General features: G+C 43.8%; 2 protein-coding genes across 5 annotated transcripts in view; one reads left to right on the forward strand and one right to left on the reverse strand.

Moving 5' to 3' along the window:
* The window catches only part of invs (inversin), a 150555-nt gene extending 148794 nt beyond the window's left edge, over window positions 1-1761 (reverse strand). For both annotated transcript variants that reach the window (XM_055663137.1, XM_055663128.1), the window contains exon 1: window positions 1505-1761. The gene's annotated coding sequence lies outside the window, so the exon portion shown is untranslated. The remainder of the gene's footprint in view (window positions 1-1504) is intronic.
* The window catches only part of erp44 (endoplasmic reticulum protein 44), a 317180-nt gene that overhangs the window by 241808 nt on the left and 56287 nt on the right, over window positions 1-19085 (forward strand). Inside the window, exon 2 of one of the 3 annotated variants that reach the window (XM_055663198.1) lies at window positions 1754-1903. In XM_055663198.1, the coding sequence (XP_055519173.1) occupies window positions 1754-1903 (150 nt within the window). Of the gene's footprint in view, window positions 1-1753; window positions 1904-11784; window positions 11812-19085 lie in introns of those variants that run through there. The other 2 variants (XM_055663208.1, XM_055663216.1) reach the window with 2 other exon arrangements.

A 19085-nucleotide genomic window follows, 5' to 3' on the forward strand; every position in this document is an offset into this window, starting at 1 on the left:
TAGATGAGATGCAGGAAAAATGTTCCCGATGTTGGGGGAGTCCAGAACCAGGGGTCACAGTTTAAGACTAAGGGGTAGGCCATTTAGGATTGAGATGAGGAAACATTTTTTCACCCAGAGAGTTGTGAATCTGTGGAATTCTCTGCCACAGAAGGCAGTGGAGGCCAATTCACTGGATGTTTTCAAGAGAGAGATTTAGCTCTGATCTGGTATTTTGTTGGTTCACATGCTTGATTAATGTTTTATTATTATTAATGTTTAGTGTTTTCGGAGTCATTCGTAACTGTCACTGTATGTCATGCTGTTACTTATGGGCAGAGCACCAAGGCAAATTCCTTGTATGTGAATACTTGGCCAATAAACTTACTTACAGCTAAAGGAATTGAGGGATATGAGGAAAAAGCAGGAACAGTGTACTGATTTTAGATGATCAGCCATGATCATATTGAACGGCAGTGCTGGCTTGAAGGGCTGAATCGCCTATTTTTCTATGATGTGTGAGGTGAAGAACTTTGAGGTCTACTAAGGGCAGAACATTCAAATGAACGTTAGTGCCTTTGGTCTGAAGAAGGATCTCGACTCGAAACATCACTCATTCCTTCTATCCAGAGATGCTGCCTGTCCCGCTGAGTTACTCCAGTATTTTATGTCTATCTTCGGTGCCTTAGGAAACATTGAAACTAAATGGAACACTGATGTAAAAGTCTAAAGAACCTTGAAAGTGGTGCATCAATAGGTATGGTGGTTAAGGTCTGAGGGACAGTTATCTTCATTAGCACAGGCATAGAATACAAGAGTAGAGAGGTTGTGGTACAACTCTATAAAGCAATGGATAGGCAGCAGCTGGGCCACTGTGTGCGCAGTTCTGGTCAAAGATCTTATAGCAGAGCTAAGATCTTTGGTTCTGGTCGTCATGCTGCGGTAATGATGAGATTGCTCCGGATACGGTGGTAGAATCTCCAGAAGGCCTCAGTAAAGTAATGACTTCCAACATCATCGCTGGAGTACCTTCTCCAGCAAGTCAGTAGCTATCTAAGAGCAATGCTACCATCAGGGAAATTAGGGACGTAACGCCGTTTACCGATAGATTTTTAATATGCAAAACAACTCTACACGTCGAATAAGTTATTATGGTCAGTATATGCAGAATATTCCTATTTAGCACTGCTGGGCTTACTTATTCGCAAACGTTACTCTTCGCTGAATTGAACAGGCCTTTTGTTGTTGGTAGTTTTAATATGAGCTAGCTTTTCCAAACTCACAATAAACACGATTTTAAACAAAATGATGCAAAGTCAATCGGAATGACAAATTATTTTAGAATTAAAAAGACACGGTGCCGTTAATCGCCTTGGTCACACTTTATATTATTGGTCCGTCGTTGTTTACACGAATCAAAAGGCCCAGGCAAAACATTTGAAGCTAATTTTACAACTTCCAGCTCTATTTTCTTCACTCATGCGACAACACAGGCAACACGTCCGAAATAAATAAATCAACTCACTACTTTACAGTCTGGCAGGAGACTCCGGTTGGAAATTAAGCCCCATTTATTTTTCACACCAACAACTATATTTCTTTTCTCTTTAACTCCCCCTCTTGTGCAGCCTCTGCGCGCTGCATTGTGGCTCTTGTAGTCTTGGTGCATCCTGTGCGTCACATCCACCACCACCGAGGGGAGAGGGCTGGCACTACAACCCCCAGCATGCTGTGCTCCGCTGGGTCCCTCCAGCGTCGGGCCGCGGGTTCCAGTAGTTCCAGTTCCGGGGTTGCTTGGGGAGCGGTGAAGCGGTGTGGAGTGGAGCGCGGTCAGCACCAAACACCAAACACCGACATCAATACCATGACACTGTCGGCGCCTCTGCTGCACAGCGACTCCATCGGACACATCCTCCTTCTGCTGGTGAGCCTCGCGTCCCTTTTCTATCTCTCGGTTCGGTGCCCGAGCTCGGAGCGGGGCCTCGGCCTCGGCCTAGCGCCGGTCCGGTCCGGGGAGAAGTGGAGATGAGCCGGAGCCGGACTCGGAGCCGCCGCCTCAGCGAGCAGATGCAGAGGTCTCGGCTTCGATCTGCGCCACACACACCCTGTGCTCCACTTCATTCTCTGACCACTCGGGCAGTGCCATGTCCTGCAGGTCCAAGCACCAGGACACAGTCTCTTCTTCTCTCCCATCCTAGAGGGATATCAAAAATAGTGTCATTAAATGTCTGCGTTATCGTCCCGCTGAGTAAAGCCAGCAGCCATCAACGATATTGAACCCGCTTTCGGTTTCTCCCGGAACCTGTGTGTTAAACCGACTGGCCGGTTGTGTCCGCCTTTCATAGGCTGATATTTTGGTCCAGGCACCCGGAAACAGGGTGTGTGTGTGTGTGATTGTTCTTTTAGCCACACCATGTTGATCTATGGCATGTAGAGGCTTCTATGAAAGGCTTATTGAAATTACTTGATCCTTTTAATCCCCCTTAAATGTTCTGCCATCCAGTAAAATCATCTCGCTTAATCCGCATATCCTTCAATTGTATTAATGTGGGGAAATCTATCCCCTTTCGTTTAGAAAACGATCACACCAGATAATTGAATTGATATGACACCAAACAATCGCAGCGAAAGTATTCGGACAAAAAGGACTAAAGAACAAAAAGATTGGATGAAAAGATGATTTGAGGGAGAAGGAATGCATGTGGATGGGGATTGTTATGAAAATAATTCCAAAATAAATCACAAGCTTGCTTTTGGAAGTGCGGAAAAGTGGGTACAAGAAAAAAACGCAGAGGAAATTAAGTTTCTGGAACTACATAACAAGCGCTGGTGTACACAAGTTCAATAATTAAATCCTAGAGCTCAAATGGAATTAACTGCCCTTACAATCTGGTCAGCACTTGACTGAATATGGCACCAATAAATCCTGGATAAAAACTGCCATCAATTGAGAGATCTCTACAGGCTAACTTCCTGTTTGGAAAAAGTTTGAAGACAGTTCCCTTGTTCCACAACCTCTGGGATCATATAGCTCAGGAACTATTATGTATTTAACACAACGTCCATTAAGCATCCATTTACACTCTCTCTTTATTATCTCACATTCCCATCGATTTCCCCCAATTTCTACCACATATTTGCATAATTGGGACAATTTTTCTGAGGCAAATTGTACATCTTTGGGATGTATGAGGAAACCACTTGAGGAACATTCATGGTCACAGGAAAGATGTGCTTCCACAATCTCTAAAGCCACCTTCTTCAGAACCCAAGGGCACAGTCCATCTGTTCCAGGTGACAGATCCACATTCAGACCTTTCAGCCTCCCAAGCACATTCTCAGTAAAAGCCACCACTCACTTCCTCCCCCTCATTCTCATGAATTTTAGGCATGTTGCTGGTGTCTTCCACTGTGAAGACTGATGCAAAAATGTTATGTAACTCCTCTGCCATTTCTTTATTCCCCATTATCACTTCTCCAGCATAATTTTCCAGTGGTTCAATGTCCACTCTCGTTTCTTTCTTACTCTATATCTGAATAAACGTTTTCTATCCTCTTTTATATTATTGGGTTGCTTACTTTCATAATTTATCTTTTCTCCCCATATTGCTTTTTAGTTACCTTCTGTTGTTTTTTGAAAGCTTCCAAATCTTCTAGCTACCCACTAATCTTTGCAATGTTATATGCCTTCTCTTTTAGTTTTATGCTGTCTTTGACTTCCCTTGTCAGCCACGGTCGCTTCATTCTCACCCCAGAATTTTTCTTGCTCTTTGGAGTGAAAAGATCCAACATTTTCTGAATAGTTCCCAGAAATTCCTGCCATTGCTGTACCAGGGTTAATCCCGCTTGGGTCCCTTTCCAATCAACTTTAGCTAGCTACTCCCTTGTGCCTCTGTGGGCACCTTTGCTCAGCTGTAACATTGCTACTTTCAATGTCATCTTCTCCCTATCAAGTTGCAGGTTGAATTTTATCATATTATAGGCACTACCTGTTAGTGGTTCCTTTACCTTAAGCTCCCTAATCAAATATGGTTCATTACACAAAACTAATTCCAGAATTCCACCATTTTCTTCCCCGGCTGTTCCAAAGCTTGAAGCACTCTTTTATGCAACTTTAGGGGCTTCCTCCATTCTGTTTTTTTCTGTCAAAATGTTGCTCCATTCCCCTCTGCAACCCCATCTCGTACATCTTTCTTTGAGACTCGCGATCATTCCATTCATTTTCTTTTTTAATATTTTACCGTTTGTAGAAAGAAAATAGTGTGCATTGATGACGAGATAAAAATTTGCAATTCAATTAAATAACAGATAGCTATTATGGAGCAGGAAAGTGTCAGCTAACTTCAGAATAACAATCAACAACATAAACTAGCTATTGAACCTATACACACACAAAAAGCTGGAGTAAATCAGTGGGACAGGCAGCATCTCTGGAGCGAAGGAATGGGTGACATTTCGGGTCGAGACCCTTCTTCAGATATATGTTGTGTTGACAAATGCATCTTATGGGAGACAGAGTTTATGTTTTTGGAGTAGTCTTTAACATTTAGCAAAGAGTAAATTTAGATATGTCACTTGGAAAGCAGCATTACTGATGGTACAGCCATAACTTATTATTGCGCTTAAATTATACACTCAGTTTTGGATTTAAGTCACCAGAGTGGGATGTGAACCCAGATTCTACTGATCCCATTGCGTGTGAGCTTGAGTCTACATTACGTTGAGCTTCAACATCAAGTGCACCCTAACTGGTTGTGAATGTGGCTTTATGTTGGAACTCTGTGTTCTGGAACACATTGATCTATTTTTGATAGTAACTCTGATTCAGCTTTACGATGGGTTTAAAACATAGAATTTGTGTGATGACACCAGCACTGCTTGACAACCAGCATGTGATTGTAAATAGGAAGTGATGTCTGTTAAATTTAATTGGTGTTATTAAGGCCAAAGTGACTCTTCAGTGAAGAATATTTGGCGAATGCTATGCAAATAGATTTCAAAAGTTGCATGTGTCCAGCAAGCAATATGGATGATATTGAATGAAATTGACAGTAGTAATAGATGAATAAAAGACAGATGAGTCAAAAACAATGAGTGATGTTTGCCCACACATCCTCCATGTATTGTTTACTTTTCCTTTTTATATTATGTTTACTATGGGTGAAATTTGGACTTGGGCATAGAGGAAACATCATAGGTATTTCATGGTACACAAAAATGCTGGAGAAACTCAGCGGGTGCAGCAGCATCTATGGAGCGAAGGAAATAGGCAACGTTTCAGGCCGAAACTCTTCTTCATAGGTATTTCATGTATGCCTTGATAAATCTCTTATGGCGAATCTTGAGGGTTGTAAGAGTCTCGAGAATATAGGTAGGTTAATAAGTTAGACAAATCAGTACTTTCCAATACTTATTTGAGAAATATGAGATGATACATTTGGGGCGAATTAATAAAAGATTTATATTACGATACTAAAGGTGAGAATTTAGTTTTGAAGGGAGATTAAAGAACTCGGACTCTTCCAAATAGAAGAAAATGAGATCTGATGTATGTGAGGGAGCAAAAGATGCTGGAGATACTCAAATTAGGCAGCCTCTGTGGAGAGGGAAGCAGTTAATGACTCAAGTCGATGACCTTTCATTAGTTGTTACCATAAGGAATGTCTAAGAAAAGCACTAGTAGACACTTGATTATGGCCTTTCAGGGAGAAGGGGATAAATATTTGCAAAAGAGAAATTCAATTGGAACAAAAGTCAATAAATCTTTTGGAGAACTGGCATTTTGGTTAGATGGCTGTTTCATGCTATAAATTTGTATATTACAACAATATTCTTTCACTTTAATTGTAATCTGGCATGCTTTCCATATTGAAGTTTAGTATTTGAACGCAAGCTAAATTGCCTTCTAGCTAGTTGACCATGCATATTATGAACATCCTGCATTTTAAGGATGTTGCCATGAACAAATAGCACCTGAAAATCTTTGCCAAAATTAATAAATTACTACTTCCTATTATTGCAAACTGCATTCATGTCTGCTTAAAATGTATTGTTGACTTTCACCTTGGTGTTTATGATAATGATTGAATGGATAGCAAATTATTTCACAAAGTACGTCTGCTAACAAATTTTGCTTGAAAGTCATATATAAGATTAGATTATAATCGCTGGCTGCCATTGATTGATTGATTGATTGATACTTTATTGTCACGTGTACTTGGTACAGGGAAATTACTTGTTTTGCATAAGGTAGACAAGTGTGCAAAGAGGCCGACTAAGGTTACAAAAGTATTCAATATAGTTCCTCTTCTCCACCACCCTACCCCCCACACCCTGAATTCCTCATTGATCTCACCGCCCCCCCCCACCCCCACGTCTAGTGTGACCTCTTTGTTCACTCTCGGACGACGGCTCGCCGATGTCCCTCCACACTCGCCGACAGCCCTCCACATTCATCCATTTTTTGTAACTTTATCTCACATTGCAGATTCCAGGCCCCTCTCCATGCTATATCTCTAAACTAAACTGAATCAAATGCAAATAACTCAAGCTAGGTGAAAATTGGCAAAAGTGAAGATGCTTGAGAAGTTTAGAAAGCCCACTGTCTTCTGCAGTAATCTGTGAGCAACAGAGTGGTACAGCTGGTCAAGCTGCTTTTTCAAAGCACCAGCGACCCGTGTGGAATACTAATCCCTGCTGTTTAGGGGGGGTATCTCCCATGACCATATTGCATTCGTGTGAGTGCTCTAATTTTTTCCCACGTCCCAAAAATGTGCATGGTGTGAGGTTAATTAGCCACTGTAAATTGTGACTAGTAGAATTTGAGGGATGGGAGGCAGTGGGGAGAGTTGCAGGTAAGTTTGAAGAACAATTTACAGGGAGAACACGTTAGCAAGCCTGTGAGGGAATGCGAATGATCTGAACAATCATGAATGACCCCTCTCCCCTTACTATGACGCAAGGAAACATGAAAATTGACTATACTCGTACCTCGCTGGTGGGAAGGTCTCCATTCCATGCTTCCATTTTCTTTCTCCTTGGCATTTGCTTGATGTGACCTATCACACTATTGCATCCAATGTGTCTTTTCTTCAACAGAGAAAAACCTCCATCATTATTGAGGGGGCCCCTCAAGTGTGGTTGTTTAGTTTATAGTTTAGTTGCCACATATACTGAAGTACAGTGAAAAGCTTCTTGTTGCATGCTATCCAGTCAACGAAAAGACTGCATTTTTTACAATCAAGCTGTCCACAGTGTTACAAATGCAGAAGGGTAAAGGGTACAATGTTTAATGTAAGATAATGTCCAATAACATCTGATTAAAGATAGTTCGAAGGTCTCCAATGAAGCAAATGGCAGATCAGGACCACTCTCTAGTTGGTGAGAGGACTGTTCAGTTGCCTGATAACAGCTGTGAAGAAACTTCCCTGAATGGAGGTGTGTGTTTTTAAACTTCTGTACCTCTTGCCTAATGGGAGAGGGGAGAAGAGGGAGTGAGCAGTTAGATTGTTCCTTGATTATGCTGGAGGCCTAGCTGTGGCAGCATTTACTGTAGACGGAGTCAATGGAAGGGAGGTTGGTTTCTGAGATAGTCCGGGCATCATCCATTATTCTCAGCTATTTCTAGCGGTCCTAGATGGAGCTTTTCCCAAACCATGATTCACCCGATAAAATGCTTTCTATGGCGCATCTGTGTAAGTTGGTGTGGTTTGTTGGGTCATGCCGAACTTCCTAAGCTTTCTAAGGAAGTAGAGTGTGCTTTCTTGGCCATTGCTTCGACGTCCAAGACAAATTACTTGTGATGTTTATTCTGAAGAACTTGAAGCTTTCAACCATCTCTACTTCAGCACCAACAATGTGTACCACGGTGTGTGCACCACTTCACATCCTGAAGTTGATCAGAATCCCTTTTGTCATTGCTGACTTTGGTCAAGGCTAACAGCATAATCAAGCTCCATTCTCACCGTGATCGCTCCTCCTCTCCTCTCCCGTCAGGCGAGAGGTACAGGAGTTTGAATATGCATACTTCCAGATTCGGGGACAGTTTCTTCACAGCTGTTATCAGGCAACTGAACCATCCTCTCATCGGCTAGAGTGTAGTCCTGGCCTCCCATCTACCTCATTGGTGACCCTTTGAAATATCTTTAATTGAACTTTATTTTTCACTAAATGCTTTAACTGTACACTGTGCTCAGCTTGATTATAATCCCCTTCCCTTTCAGCCTTCTGCAGAGACCGCTCCCTCCACAACTCTTTGGTACACTCATCCCCTCCTACCCAAACTAATCCCTCCCCTGATACTTTCCATTGCAATTGCAGGAGCTGTAACACCGGTCCCTATATCTCCTCCCTCTCTTCCGTCCATGGGTGCCAGCTGTCTTTCCAGGTGAGCCAGAGATTCACCTGCACCTTGTCTAACCTCATCTACTGCATTCGGTGTTCCCGATGTGGTATCCTGTACATCGGTGAGACCAAGCGTAGACTCAGTGACCATTTCGCCAAACACTTGCTCCCAATCTGCCAAATCCTGCATGATTTCCCGGTTGCTATCCATTTTGTGTGATGGAGGTGGGAGTGTTGGGTAGTCTAGTGTTGGGCATGCTGATCAGTAAAGACAGCGTGTAATTCAGCTCTCAATACTAAAGAAATTGACCAAGAAGAAGATGCTGACAATTTCTAACTCTGTTGGTACTTTTGTAAGATTTTATGAAGGCAATGTCAACAGTATTATTACAATTTCAGTACATTGAGATACTTTTTAGAAAAGAATTGCAGATACTGGTTTAAATCAAAGGTAGACACAAAATGCTGGAGTAACTCAGCAGGACAGGCAGCATCTCTGGAGAGAAGGAATGGGTGATGTTTTGGGTTGAGACCCTTCTTCAGACTGATGTCAGGGGAGTGAGCGCTACAGAAATAAAATGTAGTCGGAGACGGTAAGACTGGTGGGAGAACTGGGAGGGGGCAGGGGATGGCGAGAGGGTAAGCAAGGGCTACTTGAAGTTAGAGAAGTCAATGTTCATACCGCTGGGGCATGAGCACTGAATTAATTTCCACATATCTCAACTCCATCCTATCTCCCCCCCCCCCCATAGTCCAATCCCTCCTTACCTATGTCCAAGCCACCTCACACATCCTTCGTCTCTTCAATAACTTCTGTTTTCCAGGCCCCCACACCCTCATCTTTACTATGTATGTCCAGTCATTCTACACCTCAATCCCCCACCAGCCGTCCGTTTCTTCCTCGACCGCAGAACCAGCCAATTTCCTTCTACTAACACTTTCCCCCACCTAGCAGAGCTGGTTCTTACCCGTAACAACTTCTACTTCAACAACTCCCATTTCCTCCAAATCCTAGGTGTAGCCTTGGGCACTCACATGGGCCCCAGCTATGCCTGCCTCTTTGTAGGGTACGTCAAATAATCATTGTTCCAGGCGTACACTGGCCCAATCCCCGACCTCTACCTCTGCTACATTGACGATTGCATCGGTGCTACCTCCTGTACCCATGCAGAACTCACCGACTTCATCAACTTCACGGCTAACTTCCATCCTGCACTCAAATTCACTTGGACCATCTACGACAACTCCCTTCCATTTCTAGATCTCACCGTCTCCATCACAGGAGAGACTATTGACTGACATCTATTACAAACCCACTGACTCCCATAGCGATCTAGACTACACTTAAAAATAGCGTAGTCAAGGGATATGGGGAGAAGGCAGGAACGGGGTACTGGTTGGGAATGATCAGCCATGATCACATTGAATGGCGGTGCTGGCTCAAATACTCCTCCACCTATTGTCTAATGTCTACTTCTTCCCACCCTGCTTCCTGTAAACACTCCCAATTCCTCCGTCTACGCTGCATCTGCGCCCAGGTTGAGGTTTTCCATACCAGGTAATCGGAGATGTCCTCATCCTTTCAGGAGCGGGGGTTCTCCTCTTCCATTATAGATGAGGCTCTCACTAGGGTCTCATCGATATCCTGCAGCTCCACTCTTGCTCCCCCTCCCCTCCCCATTCATAACAAAGACAGAGTCTGCCTTGTCCTCACCTTCCACCCCATCAGCCGTCGCATACAGCATATAATCCTCCAACACGTTCGCCACCTCCAACGGTATCCCACTACTGGCCACATCTTACCACCCCCACTCCTTTCTGCTTTCCGGAGAGACTGTTCCCTCCGCAACTCCCTGGTCAACTCGTCCCTTCACACCCAAACCACCCCCTCCCCAGGTATTTTCCCCTGCAAGCACAGGAGATGCAACACTTGTCCCTTTACCTCCCCCCTCGACTCCATCCAAGGTCCCTGACAGTCTTTTCAGTTGAGGCAGAGGTTCACTTGCATCTCCTCCAACCTCATCTACTGTAGGGCTGTTCCAGGTGTCAACTCCTGTATATCGGCAAGATCAAACGCAGGCTCGGCGATCGTTTAGCTGAAAATCTCCGCTCAATTCGCCTAAACCTACCTGATCTCTCGGTTACTCAGCATTTTAACTCCCCCTCCCATACCCAAATGACCTTTCTGTCCTGTGTCCCCTCCATTGTCAGAGTGAGGCCCTGTGCAAATTGGAGGAACAGCACCTCATATTTTGCTTGGGTAGCTTACACCCCAGCGGTATGAACATTGACTTTTCTAACTTCAAGTAGACCTTGCTTTCCCTCTCTCCATCCTCTCCCACTTCTCAGTTCTCCCACCAGTCTTACTATCTCCAACTATGTTTTATCTCTGTACCGCCCACTCCCGACATCAGTCTGAAGAAGGGTCTCGACCTGAAATGTCACCCATTCCTTCTCTCCAGAGATGCTGCCTGTACCGCTGAGTTACTCCACCATTTTGTGTCTACCTTGAGATACATGTAGAAAATACATGTGTCAAATGTGGCTACTGCAGGAATTCTCCACTATGTATCTTTCATAATGGAACGTAAACCTTGATTTTGGCTAAAGGATTCACAACAGATAGGAATCAAAGTGGTCAATTCTTTGTGGAACTACAGGAGCTGGGCAAGGTCCTCAATTAGTATGTCTCCTTTTTTTACCATGGAGAAAGACAGGAGGACTAAGGAATTTGGGGCAGTCAATGGAAGCGTCTTGAGAGCAGTCAGTATTGCAGTCGAAGAGGTGCTGAAGGTCCTGATGTATATACAGGTAGACACATTTCCAGGGTGGGAGAGCATTGAGGACACTGGGAAGCACTGAGAGGAAATTGTGGGAGCGCTGGCTGAAATTTACGTCATTAATTACAGACGAAGTGCCGGATGACTGGAGGGTGGTAAATGTTGTGCCTCTATTCAAGAAGGGCTGCAGGGAAAGGGCTGGGAACAATAGGCCTGTGAGCTAAACATCTGTAGTCGGAAGGTTACTGGAGAGTATTCTCCGGGATAGGATATACATGCATGTAGATGGACAATGGCTGATTAGGATTAGGCAGCATGGTCTTGTACATGGGACTAGTGTCGATGGACATGTTGGTCTGTGTGGCGAGTTGGGCCGAAGGGCCTGTTTTCACACTGTATGACTCTATGACCCTCTAACATACACAGAGCGGATGAATGCACAGGGTTTTCCCCAGCGGTGGGGAATCAAGAACTAGTTTAACTAGGAGAACTAGTTTAGTTTAAACACAGGCTAGTTTAAGCTATTCATTATTGTCATGCATACTGAGATGCAGTGAAATACTTAGCTTGCTATACAGACAAATGGTTCTATGTATGGGTGCAGTCAAGCCAGGTGCAAGGAGCACAACCAGGTAGATTGGGAGATCGGGACCCTTACCTTTGTTTGCGAGGTCCATTCAATAGTCTGATAGCATTGATGAAGAAGTTGGTATGTACGTTTAAGCTTTTGTATCTGCTGCCCAACGGGAAAGGGGAGAAGAGGGAGTGGCAGGTGTGTGAATGGTCTTTGATTGGTTTGGCTGATTTCCTGGGGCTGTGTGAAGTGCAAATGGAGTAGTTTGAAAGACATTTAGTCAGGTAATGCAAAAACAGGTTTTGGAGAGGTATGAGTCAAACACAGGCGAATGGTACATGTTTAGATGAGGCATCTCGATCAGCACAGGCGAGTTGAGCTGATGGGTCTGTTTCTGTGTTGTATGACTTTACAACAGACCAATTCTCAGTTTAAACCTTTGTCAAGCAAGGATGTGTGATTACCACAATGCTTTTCCTCCATTTCTCTCTTTGCAGTGCTGTACCTTTTATCCAACAAAACTACCTGCTTGGAGGTCATCATAATTCTTTGCAATTTCTGACACCTACAAAGTATCATCAGCATCAATTATAATTTCCTCCCCTTGTTCTCTTCAGGATTCTGTGGGTTGCTCTTGTGTTTGCACTGAAACCCGCTCTTCTTCTCGGGACACCTTCCCCCCCCCCCCCCCCCCCCCGCCTTTCCACTGTCCAGCAATGTTAGTGTTGTAGATTGGCTGAAGGCGTTGTAGAAAATGTCACTTTGCAGCAGTGGGCCTGAGCTTGCAGTCAGTGTCATTTGTCACCCGCTCTAGTCCCTGTTCATGGGGCACATGATGTACCAACTAAGCTCTGTATAAACTTAAAAACAAAATCAATTCTGATAAAGCACACTATTTCTAGACTCTGTTGAATTCACTATTTTCATACAATCACCATTTTGGTTTCAGATTTTTTAATATTCATTTTTCTGCTAATTTGGGGTGATTAAGAAAAAAAAAATCCTATTTGCATTTTCTTCGGGCTTTTGTTCCCTTTAAGTAACTTTTTCATGCCTTATTGCCACTTTTTTTACTTGACGCTACTTGTTTCTTTACATGGTTCGGCACAGTGGCGCAGCGGTAGAGCTACTGTCTTACAACGCCCTGAGACCCTGGTTCAATCCTGATTTATCTGGGTGCTTATCTGTACACAGTTTGTTCATTCTTCATGGGTTTTCTCCGAGGTCTTTGGTATCCTCTCACACTCCAAAGACATACAGGTTTGTAGGTTAATTGGCTGGGTGTAAATGTAAAAATTGTCCCTGGTGTATGTAGGATGGTGTTAGTGTACAGGGATTGCTACTCGGTGGGCTGAAAGGCCTGTTTCCACGCTGTAGCTCTGAACTAAACTAAGCTATCATCATCTTCTTTCTCATTTAATCATACGACAATAGGAGCAGTCATTTGGGTCTGAAAAGACTAATTTACTTTGATTCTGAGTTCTATGTTCACAAGTTATAGGTGTTTGAATATGCATACTTCCAGATTCGGCCCAGCGAGTCTACTCCACCATTCAATCATGGCTGATCTCCACCTCCTAATCATATTTTCCTGCCTTCTCCCCATAACCCTTGACACCCATTCTAATCAAGAATTTGTGCATCTCGGCTGTAAAATTATCCACTGACTTGGCCCCCAAAGCCCTCTGGCAACAAATTCCACAGATTAACTACCCTCTGATTAAAGAAGGGTCGCATCATGTATAACAAAACGGGAGAGACGTGATAATGTGATAACTAGTGGTGCAGCTGGTAGCGTTGCTGCCTCATTGGCCCGCCATTTGATATGATCAGGCGTCACCAACAAATCATTACCCATTGTAACAATGTTATATATGTTTAAACTTTAACCGGCTGGCAATACAGGGCATTATACCATTTGCCACCTCAATTACGCGCTGTACCTGTCTGTTAACTTTGTGTCTCAGGAACAAGAACACCTCGATCACTCTGTTCTCCACTTATTTACATCTCCCCCCCCCCTACGATGCACTGCGCCATTATCATTTACTTGCAGTACAGTGACACATTCCTCGGTTAACAATATTACCTCATATCATTTCTTTTTTTCCCCCTAAACGTTTGGAACTTCAATCTGGAACACAGTTCCCAGACTTGGTTCCCTTGCAACCAAATCACTGTCATGGGTATGAAGTTCATGTTATTTGTTTCTGTTTGTTGTCGTCTCTCCCATTTTGTTACACATGCTACATGCATTCTGACAGAGAGCATTAAGCAGTTTTTACTTTGGATTTGACTACTGATGGACACTTGTATTTTCTGCCCCTTTCTGTCATGCTTGGATTTTCATTCTTCCCCTCGCTTTGCCCTGCCACTGCTTTCTCATTTCTCTTTAATTTATGACATTTATTATCACTTGAACTCTTTTCTTCCCTCGCCTCTCTCCTAATTAATTTAAAGCCTCGCCTGTAACACAGGTAATGCAGACACAAGAGACTTCTGATACTAGAATTTACAGCAAAAAACAAACTGCTGGAGGAGTCAAAATGTAGAAACAAGGAACCACAGATGCTGGATATAAAGTACGCGAGTAACTCAGCAGATCAGGCAGCGGTACCCCTAGAGAACATGGATAGGTGCTATTTCAGGTCGGGACCTCTCTGTCTGAGTTGTATAGAAGGAAGAAAGCTGGAAAAGAGGAGTGGGATACAATTTAGCAAGTAATCCATGGTTGTGGGTGAGGGGGTGGGAGTGATTATCAGATGGGTGAAGTGACAAAGTGCTAGATGTAACAAAGGGAACAAAATTCGTTCATCTTAATTGAAAACGTTAGCGACGTAGTGGTGCTGGTTTCCGACGGGCACGGTGACGGACGCACCACACATCTCTGTCCTCCATGCAGCTGGCGAGCTCCTCTTTTGTCTCTACACATACGTCTTCCATCAACGTCTTCAGCATCGTCTTGATTGGCCGTCCCGGGTCACATCTTCCATGGGTGGGTTCCCAAAGCACAACCTTGTTTGCTGGCATTTCTGGGTGGCGGTGGCAGTGACCAGCGAGCCTCATCCTTCTCCACCTGATCTTCTGGATCAGAGATTGATTCTCCCCATAGAGCTGGGCATTGGTGATGGGATCCCTCCAACTGACATTTTGAACTTTTCTGAGCATTCGGGTGTAGGTGCCATCGAGAGACTTGGACAGTGTTCGAGTGAGAGTCCATGCCTCACACCTGTACAATAATATGGTCTCTCCAGTTGCATGGAAGAATGCAACTGTGGAGAAACTGTAAAAGGGTGTCAGATAAGGAAAAGGGAAGAATGAAATGTAAAATCGCAAGGAGTGATATGGGTGGGGTGGAAGGGAGAGGGAGAATAAAATGGAAATGTTGAATTCTGGGATGGAACATGAACATACGAAGGTAAGCAGTGAGATGATTGGAGTGGTGGGGAAAATGTATATGTATTATACCAGTATTAATTTTCTTAGAACAGAGTCCTTAGCAAGGTATTACTGTACAAATAATTTGTCAAAACTTTAAAAGTGAACAGGACAGAAAGCGAGGACAAAAATATTGATTTAAAATAAGATGACAAAAATAATTTTAATGGGACATTGGTTCCAAAGGTGGAAGGGACAAGAAATAAAGATTTGATCCAAGCTAATTTACTAACTATAAATGATAATTGTAGCGTCAGAACTTGTTTAAAACAAATGCTGGAAGACTGGACGGAGGCAACTGTTGTGCCTCTATTTAAGAAGGGTTGCAGGGAAAGCGTTGGGAAATACAGGCCACTGGGTTTATCATCTGCGGTCGGTAAGTTACAAGAGAGTATTCTGAGGGATATGATACATATGCGCTTAGTTGGACATGGACTGCTTAGGGATAATCAACATGGTTTGGTACGTGGAAGATCATGTCTCGCGAACCTGATTGAGTTTTTAGAAGATGTGACCGAAAAGATAGATGAAGGCAGAGCTGTAGATGTTGGATTCATGGATTCCATTGAGGCATTTGACATGATTCCGCAGGGTAGGCTGCTCTGGAAGGTTGGATCCTTTGGGATTCCAGGAAAGATAGCCGAATGAATAGAAAATTAGCTTCATGGAAGTAAGCAGGTGGTGATGGTGGAAGGTTGCTTTTCGGACTGAAGTCCTGAAGACCTGTGACTAGCGGTGTACCTTAGGGATTGGTGCTGGGCCCATTGCTGTTTGCCATTTAAATCAATGATTTGGATGGGAACGTACATGCCATGGTTAGCAAGTTTGCAGGTGATACGAAAGTGGGTGGTATTGCAGATAGTGAAGATGGTTGTCAAAGATTGCAGCAGGATCGGTTGGCCAGGTGGGCTGAGTAATGGTTGATGGCATTTAATACAGAAAAAAGTGAGATGTTGAATTTTGGGAGCACTAACATGGGCAGAACCTACACAGTGAACAGTAGGGTTCTGGGGAGTGTAGAGCAGATGGATCTAGATTTACAGGTACATAGTTCATTGAGAGTGGCATCACAGATAGATAGGATGATCAAAAAGGCTGTTGGCACATTGGCCTTCGTTAGTCAGAACATTGAGTATTGAAGCTGGGAGGTAATGTTGCAGTGAGATAAGATATTGGTGATGTTAGAGTATTGTGTTCCGTCTTGGGCACCATGTTATAGGAAAGATGTTGTTAAGCTGGAAAGGGTGCAGAAAAGATTTGCAAGGGGGTGTTGCCAGGACTCGAGGGCCTGAGCTATAGGGAGAGGTTGAGCAAGGACTATTCCCTGGAGCACAGGAGAATGAGGGTTGATCTTGTAGAGGTGTACATAATCATGAGAGGAATAGGTTGGGTAGATGTACAGATTCTCTTACCCAGAGTAAGTGAATCAAGAACCAGAGGACATAGGTTTAGGTTGAGGGGGGAAAATTTAATAGGAACCAGAGGAGTCACTTTTTCACACTGGCTATATGGAACTAGCTGCCGAAGAAGGTAGTTGAGGCAGGGATTATTGCAATGTTTAATAAACTTTTGGACATGTCATGGATAGGGCAGGTTGAGGGGGATATGGGCCAAACTCTGGCTGGTGGGACTAGTGTAGAGAGGGCATGTTGGCCGGTGCGGGCAAGTTAGGCCGAAAATTTGCAGTGTAAGACTTTATGGCTCTTTAAATGTTATGATTTGATCTTGTTGAATTTAACCTGAGTCCGGAAGATCATATAACCCCGTAGCAAATTATAATCTTCTGTTGAATTTCCAAATAACTCTTTTGAAGGATAATGGTGTGATGCCTTATTATACACCATATCACTTCTGATTAATTATATGATGATGTTACAAGCCCTGTTGGCACATCCATAATAAATCTTCTGGAGGAACAATGGCAAACCAATGGTTGACGTTTTAGTCTTAGGCCGTACATCACTAGGCCTGATTCAAGGTTTCGACCTGAAGCATCCACTTTCCCTTTGCCTCTTCTTAAGCGACTTGAGCAGTTGAGTTCCTCCAGCAATATGTCTTTTACCCTAGTGTAGGCATTCACCTGGGCACTACTACAAGCAAGGTTCACGAAGCCCGTCCCAACAGAATAGCTCTTACCACTGTACTGGTGCTAGTGTTCCATGAATCAGAATCCATTTCTCCCACACCAACCTTTAAACCACACATTCACTTCACTAATTGTGAATTCCCTCTGTCACTTTACACATGGTTCATGTGACAATATGGGGACTTAATTTTGTGGCTTTGCTTTTCAATTTTGCCCTGACCTTTTTGTACTCTGTCATTTCGATAGAAACATTGCATGTTCCCCAACTAGGTCATTCTTTTTGACTATTGCTATTCCTACCCCTACCCCATGCCAAGGACATTTTGCTGTCCCCACCCTCATACATAAAGAGAGTAAAACCTTGCAGTAGCCTACAGAGCTACCCTCTGGATCCCTTTACTAGCTTTTGCAGTTGCCTCTCTTTTCTCATCATATTCAAGATAATTAACCTGAAGGGTGTAGGAAGGAACTGCTGATGCTGATATAAACTGAAGATACATATAAAATACTGCAGTAACTCAACGGGACAGGCAGCATCCCTGGATAGAAGGAATGGGTGATGTTTCAGGTCTAGACCCTTCTTTAGACTCAACCAGAGGGGAATGGCTGCCTCTCTTTTCACAGTAACCAAATAGCTTGAAATTATGTCAATGCCTGAAAGCTGTATTAGTCATAGAGTGATAGTGTGGAAACAAGCCCTTCGGCCCAACTCGCTCACACCAGCCAACAATGTCCCAGCTACACTAGTCCCACTTGCCTGCTCTTGGTCCATGTCCCTCCAAACCTGTCCTATCCATGTACCTGTCTAACTGTCCCAGCCTCAACTACCTCCTCTGGCAGCTTGTTCCTTACACCCACCACCATTTGTGTGAAAAAGTTATCCCTCGGATTCCTATTAAATCTTTTCCCCTTCACCTTGAACCTATGTTCTCTGGTCCTCGATTCCCCTACTCAGGGCAAAATACTCTGTGCATCGACCCGATCTATTCCGCTCATGATTTTGTACACCTCTATAAGATCTCCCCTCATCCTCCTGCGCTCCATGGAATAGAGACCCAGCCTACTCATCCTCTCCCTATAGCTCACACCCTCTAGTCCTGGCAACATCCTCATGAACCCTTTCAAGCTTGACAATATATTTCCTATAACATGGTGCCCAGAACTGAACACAATATTTCTAAATGCAGTCTCACCAACATCTTATACAACTGCAACATGACCTCCCAACTTCTATACTCGATACTCTGACTGATGAAAGCCAAAGTGCCAAAAGCCTTTTTGACCACTTTATCTACCTGCGAGTCGACCTTCAAGGAACCATGCACCTGCACTCCCAGATCCCTCTGCTCTACAACACTACCCAGAGACTTACCATTTACTGCCCTTGTTCGACGTCCCAAAATGCAACACCTCACACTTCTCTGTGTTAAATTCTGTCAACCATTCCACTGCCCACCTGGCCAATCGATCTAGACCCTGCTGCAATTGTTCATAACCATCTTCACTATCTGCAAAACCACTAACCTTTGTATCATCAGTAAACTTGCTAATCGTTCCCTGTATGTTCTCATCCAAATCATTGATGTAGATGACAAAGAGTAACGGGCCCAGCACCGAACCCTGAAGGTCATATCCCACTTGCTGAATTTTTCGGCGACTGCCGGCATCATTGTCTGACGTGTCAGGGTCGCCGAAAGATGAACATTTCAAAATCCAGCGGCGACAAAAATATGTTGCGACACTTGAGGAAACACTGCGTATCAATACGTCATCACGCCGCGACTTTTTCGGTGACCTGATACATCAGTCAACGATGCCACCAGTCGCCAAAAAAAACCCAAGTGGGACAGGCCCTTGAGGCACACCACTAGTCACCGGCCTCCAG

The sequence above is a fragment of the Leucoraja erinacea genome, chromosome 2 (assembly GCF_028641065.1).
Source record: "Leucoraja erinacea ecotype New England chromosome 2, Leri_hhj_1, whole genome shotgun sequence".
Classification (NCBI taxonomy): Eukaryota; Metazoa; Chordata; class Chondrichthyes; order Rajiformes; family Rajidae; genus Leucoraja; species Leucoraja erinaceus.